Source organism: Eriocheir sinensis, chromosome 28, assembly GCF_024679095.1.
Source record: "Eriocheir sinensis breed Jianghai 21 chromosome 28, ASM2467909v1, whole genome shotgun sequence".
In the NCBI taxonomy this organism is placed as follows: domain Eukaryota; kingdom Metazoa; phylum Arthropoda; class Malacostraca; order Decapoda; family Varunidae; genus Eriocheir; species Eriocheir sinensis.
Genome location: NC_066536.1, coordinates 4620604 through 4630515, shown reverse-complemented (window position 1 = coordinate 4630515; position 9912 = coordinate 4620604). Strand labels below are relative to the sequence as shown.

Genomic DNA, 9912 nt, shown 5'->3' with positions numbered 1-9912 from the left:
TAATTTGATAAGCATCAGTGAAAAGACAAGAAGTAGAGACAAAACAGTGAATATTTTTTCATTTTTCTTCACGTGCCAAAGTATTACTCGAAGGGAAAAGCAGAGTATGAGAGTGCAGCCACAAGACAATAAAGTACTCAAACTCATAAGTGTGCGTCGGTCTCCGTGGGATATGTAACTTCCCTACAAGACTCGCGGAGGAACAATCAGACAGGTAGGCCAGACAGGTAGACAGACCGATGCACGCACGGAGAGGCAGACTTGGCTGGCTAGAAGCGGCCACACTGAAAGACGTTACGAGCAAAATCAATGTTCTCAAGCCCCGGGTTCAAGAGGAAAATGTTTGTAGTAGAGGGCGACAAACATGAGAACATACGGAATCTGCAAGGAGCCGGTAGGCCTATACAAGGCAGCTACTGTAAACCTAACTCTAACCAATTCTTCCCTATGGCTTTGTTAAATCTGAATTTATGCAACTTAAACCCGTTGCTACGTCTCTTACCCGACACTCTTACCACCAAAACCTTATTAGCATCACTCTTATTAAAGCTCTTCATCCATATGTAAACTCCGATCAAGTCTCCTCGCACCCTTCGCCTTTCTTTAGAGCAGGCTGATTTCAATGTTTGAGTCTATCCTCATATGTCGAGTTTCCCAATCCTTGAATCATTTTTGTCATCCTCCTCTTCACAGATTTTTAAATTTTGATGCTTATTCAATAGTAAAGGAACCAGAACTGAATTGCATAATCGAGGTGAGGTCTAACTAATGTTATACATAGCTTGAGGATGACAAGCGCTTCTATGGCTTAAAGTCGCGCGTGCGCGCGCACACACACACACACACACACACACACACACACACACACACACACACACACACACACACACACACACACTATAACACACACATTATAGCATAATAGGGGATAATTAAAGAATAATGAGCACAAGAAAGTAATGTCGTCTCTGATGCGGTGGCAGGTCAGTCAGTATTGCCGGGGAGTGAAAGGAGCGGAGAGGCAGCGTGTCCCTCTCTCCATCCCTTTACTGATATATATTTTTTGCCAGTTTCACGAGCATCACTTGATTTGCAGACTTCTTGCGTCCACATAACAGCCTCACGGACTTCTCTACATACAAATAATAATAATAAATGCATATACTTTGGGTTCACGTTTGACAGAAAACATGCTTGTAATTTAGGAGAAAAAATGATACTTTTTTTCTGTTACAGTAAAACGATGACGACAAAACGAAAGACATACAAAACCATTTTCAAAGCATAATACCAAGGAATCGCTAAGAACCGGAATTTTCCCTCCTCCGGTAACACAAGATTTTCCTCCACAGCTTAAACTTGCGGCCCTGCCCGAAGACCATCACCGAGAAGACCTCTGTGTCCTGCCGCTTCCTCGAGGACCCGTGTGTACCGCCGAGGGTCCGACTGGGTAGCTGAGGGACTGGCTGGCTGAGGGACTGGCTGGCTGAGGGACTGGCTGGTTGAGGGACTGGCTGGCTAGGGGACTGGCTGGCTGAGGGACTGGCTGGCTGAGGAACTGGCTGGCTGAGGGACTGGCTGGCTGAGGGACTGGCTGGCTAAGGGACTGGCTGGCTAAGGGACTGGCTGACTGAGGGAGTGACTGGCTGGGTTACTGACTGGCTCGTCCCCGCGGCCCATCGGTAAAAGGACAGCAAGTGATCAATAACCTCTTCAATTGATAAAACAGTCTTCTTCTTTTTGTTCCTGTCTCATCTTGATCTTGTTCCTGTCTTTTCTTCTTCTTTTCTTGTTTTTTTTTATCGGCGTCACAGATGCCGATCAACAGATTGTCCATCTTCTTGTTGTTCTCTTCAAGTTGTTTTCCTGGCTTACCCATGCATTGTAGACATTGTAGACATGACATTGTATAATAACATTTGTTAGCCCTGATGAACCCTACAACATGGCATTATAAACAAAGTCAGCTTTTTTTAACGTCCTGGCCTGTGGCGCCGGTAGGCCTTCATAGCAGGGCCTGATGGTCGGCCCCAGTCCGTTGTGGTGCAGGCAAGTGTTTATAGTGGCGCCATCTTTACTTTTCGGCATTTTTCCATTTTACACTCCTAGTTGCATAATATAAATTGTTGGGGGGGTGTTGGAGGGTCATGCGACGCCGATCTAGCACAGTTTTTGTGCTATTAACACTTGTTCTTGCTCTTCTTAATATTACTCCTCCTCCTCCTGACCATGTGTCCTCCGGCAGGTGTGAGGATCTCTTCGGCCGCCGTCTTCACCACCTCCCGCTTCCTGGAAAGCTGGGAAATGAAAAAAATAAAGAAAATGTTCTCTTTGTCCTTCGTCTTGCGCAACACCACAACTGCTGTCTCTACCCAGCAACACCGCAAGGGACCAGCAACACGACCTTCCTTCAGCAATTACTAGTTATTTTCCTCCTCTGACAACAACAACAACAATAACAACAACAACAACAACGAGACTGAAGATAGTTGCCAGAGGGTTTTTTCTGCCATGGAGAGCGACTTGGGGTTTCGTCCGTCTCGAAGCAAGAACTGAGTGTCGTTGCTCTCCTCGAGTCCTTGCTGAGAGTGATCTTAAGTGTTCTTCCTTGCTCAGTGGAATCAAAGTTTGTGTTTTTTTCCTGCTGAGTGCGACCTGAAGTGTTCCTTGTTGAGTGGGATCAGACTGTTCTTCCATGTTCAGGGGATGTGAATGTTCTTTCTTCCTGAGGTTTGAAGTGTTATTTCTTACTGAGTGGGATTTCGAGTGTTTGTTCCTTGCCAAGTGCGACCTAAGCGTTCAAAACTCAGTCTCTGCCCTTCCTGAAAATGTCAGCAGCAGCAGCAAGTCGTCAAGTGAGAAATTCGACGCTCGTGCACCCAAAGTAGGCAGCAGCAGGTCATAATTCTGCCGCGATGGGGAAAGTTTAATCATTTTTTGTGATTCTCGGGGTGAAGCAGCGCGCCCGTGATCCTGCGTCTTCCTCGTAAAGACCTTTTAACATCCAGGCGTCAGTGTGTAGCCTACCGAACAGCGAAGAGGCGGCGAACAGTGCGAGGTGATTGTGATTAGCCATGGATGGGGCGAGGAAGCGCGGCGGCTGGGCGAGAGACGCTGCGTCGCGTGCAGGGAAAGGATGGAACAAGCGGTGAAGGGCGCGGCCGAGGCGTCGTGAGGGGCGAGGCGTGAGGGCCCGGAGGGAGGAAGGGGCACCATGGAGCCGCCTTCTGGCGTGGCGGAGATCGACACAACGCCTTTCAAGTCAGCCGAAAACCAGAGTAATGGCAGTAAGGGCTTCAGGTACCCCCACGCCGTGTTCCCCAAGTACCTGCCACCCCCGGACCCCAGCCACGCCCCCACCCCCACAGGCCGCCTGCACACCATAAACTGCAGTGGCCCCGAGGGTGGAATGCCAGAGTTCCCTATAGTGACGACAGTGTCTTGGGACGCCGCCACATCCCGTTGGAGCGACACGCAGGCGTGGAATATCTCCTCCGTCACCTCACAGTGGAACCTGAGCCTCGGGGACTCTGGCCACAACCTGACGTTGTCCGAGGAGGGCGAGGGGGGCAGCGGGTGGTGGGGTGCGGAGGGGCGGGAGGGCGAGGCGGGGGAATGGAGCTCCGGGCTGCTGGCCATCACAGGACTCGCCCTCTACACCCTCGCCCTTTGCACCGCCGTCGGCAACGCGCTGGTCATCCACGCGATCAGGACGGAGAAGAGACTCCAGACGGTGAGGCCAACGCTGATGTGTGTGTGTGTGTGTGTGTGTGTGTGTGTGTGTGTGTCAGTGGAGAGGGTGGCTGGGTGGATGGATGGGGAGGGGGCGGGGATGTTCAGGTATGAAATCGAAATGAAAAAATTATGATAAAAAGAATTTCATGAGCTTTCATGACCTGCTGTGTGTATGCTGGCTGGCCTCACAGACTCGTTATAGGACATAAGTGTGTTATGATGCTCTAATAAGATTCTTGGTAAATATTTCCTTTATAGCCGTTTCGTATATTTGGTGTTTTCTTCTTCCATTTGATGGTATTCGTGTTTATTTGAATGTTTTGAGGCATCATTTGTTGGGCAAATAAATAATAACCATTGCACGACCATGCCGAGTATGTGAAGACTTATTATTCACGCGCCGATATCTCGTTTCTCACTCAACCACTGCTCCTCTGCTGTCATATATATTTCTGCTTACTTTCAAACCTCCTGGAAGACCATAGGAAAGAGTGTAGAGATCAAGACAGTTGTGTAAATAGCTACGAAATTGTGTGCTAACCCGCTCTGCCTCAGGCGGCGTAAACCCGTGGCTCGCCCCCGTGGCCTACTCAACCGCCAGTGACGACAATGGCGCAGCGCGAAGAGTATCACACGTATTTATCGTAAAAAAATAAAATAAACAACAAATTAACCGAACTAATTGTAACTTAACCTGACCTACCCTAATCTAACCTACTCATATCTAACCTAACTAACCTGATCTGTGGTCAACCATAAATTCAATATTAGCCTCTATGTAACCGAATGAGGGGTCAAGATTGGCATGTTTATATTATTGTTGATATTCATTTTCACAATAAATGATGCCTGGAAACGCTCAAATGAACTGAAAAAACTAACAAAGGGGAGAAGCAAAACACCAAAAATGAGAAGTAGCAATTGAGGAAATAAATACAATGTTCTTCTTGTATTCCCATCTACATACACTCACAAGAGTATTATCTTTGCAGGTGTCCAATCTCTTCATCATGAGTCTGGCAGCAGCGGACCTGACGGTGGGCGTGATCGTGATGCCCATCAGTGCCGCCTACGCCATGATGGGTAAGGCGGCGAAGGGCGGGATGAGAGGGAGGGGGGGGGAGGCATCCTGACGAGATGGGAAAGCTTGAGGAGGAAAAAGAGTGAAAGTATTGTGGAGGAAAGGTGAAAATAAGATAAAAAAAAAAGAACTGTGATGAGCAAAGCTAAAAGGGAGAAGCTGTGGTGGGAAGGAAGGAAAAAAGGCCTGTATATGAAGGACTGACAGGGAGCGCGAGAGACTAAATGTAATGGGAAGGGATCGGAGGGGCACCATTATGATAGTTTTGGACACGTTGCCAAGCTCGTAAGGAATGTAATGGGAAGGGAACGTCATGTTTATGGAGGAAGGATATATGATGGGACTTTGGCGGGAGAGAGGAGTCACCACGATGGGAAGGGGTGCAAACATGAGGGAGGAGTATGTGAAGTGGGACGATGTGGCATTAAGGTAGGGAAATGGTTTATGGGATGGGTTAATGTGATGGAAAAAATGCACGAGGAAGATGTGATAGAAAAGGTTATGTTGGGGGAGAGGGACAATAATGAAAGGGGAACGTCACCTGGATAGGAAAAGCAGTGTTTTGAGGTGTGCTGGGGTGAATGTTGGAAGGTAAGCACAGGTAGGAGGGAGCGTGTCAACTGCACAGGAGGGGGTTGTGGGATCAGTTGCACCAGGAACTTGCTGGTCAAGGTGAACTGGAAGGAAGTGGGTAATCACCTGTCATGGTAACTGCCATGCGAGGCAACAGGTAAATTTAATAACATTTGGCACACTGATGACTCATTACCAGATGCCTTAATTATCTGCCTGGGAGGGTCTCCTCGTCACCGCCTCATGCATGGTGTCCCCGGCAGGTGAGTGGCGGCTGGGCCTGGTGGTGTGCCAGTTCTGGCTGGCGGCGGACTACACGGCCTCCACCGCCTCCATCTTCAACTTGGTCATTCTCTCGCTGGATCGTTACTGGTCCATCACGGCGCCGCTGCGGTACCTGAGGAGACGGACGCGGCGGCGGGCCTGGGTCATGATCGGTGCCTCGTGGACGGCAGCTACGGCGTGGCTGGTGCCCGTGCTGGCGTGGCACCACCTGGCACTGGGCGGTGTGAGGCACCACCCGCCTCATGTATGCGAGACCGAATTTTCCAACAGCGCCGCCTTCAAGGCTGTGACGGCGGCGCTCAATTTCTACCTGCCGACGGCGCTGATGCTGTACCTGTACTGCCGCATCTTCCGTGAGGTACAGACACGCCAGGCACTGGGCCGCGTCCCCTTCACCGCCCATGACATCCCCACTGACTCCATCAGCGAGGTAGAACGAGGCGGCTCCCGCCCACCAACCTCAGGCCGAAGTGCCCACCTATCTTCTCCTCACCTCCCCGCCATCACCACCTCGCCCCCCAGCACCACCGCCGCCACCCCCACCACGACCACCACTACCACTACTTCGAGTGAACGGAGTCAGTTCTGCAGCCTGACGGTTGTGTCGCCGGGGAGCCACGACTGCTCACACTTCTCCGGCGTGGTTGTGAGCGTTGAATACCTTCCAGAGGACTCCGGCAGCTCTTCCCCAACGCAGCAGTACTTCTACTCCCAACACTTCCCACAGCAACAACACCAACAGCAGCAGCAGGGCACCCAGCAGCCAGAACAGCAGCAGCAACAGCAACAGCAACAACAACAACAAAACCGTCGCCAGGCGAACAACAACAACCGTTTGGGGCCTCATCAGAACCACATCCACTGCTACCAAAGCAATACTCGGCCACACCCTTCCTGGGATCCCTCGGCTGGCTCACCACAGCGGCCCAGGGAACAGAAGTGGAACAGCAGCTGGCGTCTGGGCAGCCTTGAGAATAGCGGCCACCACTCAGGCATGCGCGCCTCTAGCAACTCTTCCAACGGCACCAGAAAGAAGCGAGGCGGTGGCGGCGGCGGAGCAGGACGACGTGTGGAGAACAGCGTGAACCTGGTGAAGGAGAGGAAGGCAGCGCGGCAGCTGGGCGTGATCGTGGGAGCCTTCATGGCCTGCTGGGTTCCCTACTTCACCCTCTTCCTTATCATGGCCATCTGCGAAACCTGCGTCCCAGCCCACGTGTACACGGCAACCATCTGGCTCGGCTACCTCAACTCGGCCCTCAACCCGGTGCTCTACCCACTCTGCAATCACAACTTCCGCAGAGCCTTCGCCCGCATGCTGCGCCTCCCCGCCCGCAAAGCCCCCATGCAGCCCCACGCCCCCCACAGGGTGCCCACCATCGCTGTCAGACACTGACCCAAGGATAGAGGGCGCCGCCAGTAACACACACACACACACACACACACACACGTACTTGTACATTTGTCACAATTCTCACTGCCGTTCTTCATTCGCCTATTCTCTGTATACAGTGTACTAAGGGGCGTGCCTGATGTGTGTGTGTGTGTGTGTGTGTGTGTGTGTGTGTGTGTGTGTGTCCACCCATGCTCCTGTACTTCCTTGAGGTCCTTGATGCAGAAACCTGGAGGGTGTTTGAGAGGTGGGCTCGCGGCCCGAGTCCTGGAAATCACTCAGGCGCCTCTGTGTGCCGCGCGGGTAGGCAACCCAGGCGGCATGGACGCGCAGATTTTCGAAGGTGATGTGGTGTGTGCGGTGATGACGTCATGTCAACAACAATGGCCGCCCGAGCACATACGTTGTGCTGCCCCTCCTGCCGTTTAGATTCAAGATCACGATTATATCGAGCAGCATACAGTACGATGCATTGATAAGTACTTTACTGGAACCTAAGTACAATTAACAATGAAAATGCAGAAAATAGGAGTGATAATGATATTTTAGGGTTCCAAAGAACAGTGGAGGTAAATATGTTTCTAAAAAATTACTACACCCCTCCGAATACACGCAGTAAGGCTCATAAAACGGTGGCGTGCGTGGCGCTCGGGTGCCTGGTCTCAAACGCACCTCTGGAAAGAGAGAGAGAGAGAGAGAGAGTATTAAACTATCATCATCATATAGATATGAAAACATTTACAATTTGTGAGGACATTCGAGTCGGAAAAGCAACACTCGTTAATAGCCTAACATTGCAACAAATTAAAAGAGCAGAGAAATCAGAAAAATAGGGTTGATGGAGTCAGTGATGCGGAAAGGGATCTGAGGCTGGGAATTCAAGTTAATATGTATAATATGCATCATACTCTGTGCCTCCTACTGCGTTATTGTGTTTGTTTTTGGCTGACAAGTAAGACTCGGCTCATTATTATATTCTCTTTATAAATTATATCAAGTGGATGCTGCATGAATGACCTCCTCCTCCTCCTCCTCCTCCTCCTTCTCCTTTTCCTTCTCTTATTCCTACTCCTACCCCTCCCCATCCTCCCCTTTTTGAGGAATAACACAGTCAAGCTCCTCGTCCTTACCCAAACTCCTCACTCTTCGCCGTCTGGAGTGCACACACTCTTAATTTCTCCTTCCCTCCGAGGCACAGCAGCGACGGTTAAACGCTGTGCTGTGCCCCAGTTAAGCCCCGCGCCATCCTTCTGAGGCACAGCACTAACAGTTAAGCTCCTTCCTTACCTCCTCTGGGGAATAGCATTAAACATCAGGGCCCCCTTTTCCCTTCTGGCATGGCTTCTTTCCTTTTACGAACCATAGCATTGGTCAGCTCGATAAATATGTTCCCTGATCCCTTTACCCTCTCAGAGACGTAGTATTTTTCATGAAATATTTATAATCAAACTCCTCCCCGTCAGATGAGTGTAACTGGCGATTTCCTCAAGAAGAGTTCATCTGCCTGTGTGTCTCTAGATGGGTAGGAACAAACAGCTTTATGCGTCATCTGAAAGTTCACTGTACTCATCATCACTGTAGGAGGCTGGACATAAGTGGTGCTCATATTACAGAGTGGTCTGCCCTTTTCTAACTTAAACGTCTTCCTTCTATTTTGTGTGACAGTTTCAACATGGTTATGATGGAGACTAATTTGGCCCCCAACCCTGACTACCCTGGTTTGGACAGGATGATGATACTGAAACATTACATTTACTGTTATGCCGTTCTCTTTCCTCTCTGTTCCTTGGTGTCGTAATCCAGTCCGGGTGTGGAGTTGAGACTTCAATACATAAATATTTAATTGACATTTAAATTATTCCATTCACTATGACATTGTTCTCTGTCGTGCCTCACTGTTATTATCATTATCATTAGTAGTAATAGAAGTAGTACTACCAACAGTTGTTGTTACCTTCACTATTATTGCTGTTATTATTATTATTATTTTGTTTTTGTTTTTGTTTGTTTTTACGTCTCCGCCTATTCCGCCGGTAGGCTTGCTTGAGGGGCCTGGATGTTATTCGGCCCCAGCCCGTCATGGCGCAGGCAAGTGTTTATAGTGGCGCCATCTTCTCTTGGCTCATGCTGCCCCCCGGAACTCGTTCTTGATTCTTGGACAGTTTTATCTAGAGTCCGGGTTGATGGGTGGTCTTCAGAACAGCATTTCGGTAGTTTTAAGCGCCTCGGCGGTGACTGAAAAATCCGAGGTGGTAGCGTGGGGATTCGAACTCGTGTCGTCTATCACGTGGTGAATGTGGGCCCACCACGCTACCACTTCAGCCATCGCGTACTATTATTATTATTATTATTATTGACATCATTATTGTTATTATTATTATTATTATTATTATTATTATTATTATTATTATTATTATTATTATTATTATTATTATTATTATTATTATTATTATTATTATTATTATTATTATTATTATTATTATTATTATTATTATTATTATTATTATTATTATTATTATTATTATTATTATTATTATTATTATTATTATTATTATTATTATTATTATTATTATTATTATTATTATTATTATTATTATTATTATTATTATTATTATTATTATTATTATTATTATTATTATTATTATTATTATTATTATTATTATTATTATTATTATTATTATTATTATTATTATTATTATTGTTGTTGTTATTATTGTTATTGTTATTGTTATTATTATTATTATTATTATTATTATTATTATTATTATTATTATTATTATTATTATTATTATTATTATTATTATTATTATTATTATTATTATTATTATTATTATTATTATTATTATTA

General features: G+C 47.5%; 1 protein-coding gene across 2 annotated transcripts in view; it reads left to right on the top strand.

Annotated features, from left to right (window-relative positions):
* Window positions 1–9399, top strand: part of LOC127004391 (histamine H1 receptor-like) — a 302097-nt gene extending 292698 nt beyond the window's left edge. For both annotated transcript variants that reach the window (XM_050872035.1, XM_050872036.1), the window contains 4 exons: window positions 1353–1682; window positions 2246–3733; window positions 4728–4818; window positions 5653–9399. In XM_050872035.1, the coding sequence (XP_050727992.1) occupies window positions 3215–3733; window positions 4728–4818; window positions 5653–7067 (2025 nt within the window). In that variant the 5' untranslated portion in view covers window positions 1353–1682; window positions 2246–3214 and the 3' untranslated portion in view covers window positions 7068–9399. The remainder of the gene's footprint in view (window positions 1–1352; window positions 1683–2245; window positions 3734–4727; window positions 4819–5652) is intronic.
* The last annotated feature ends 513 nt before the right edge of the window (window positions 9400–9912 follow it).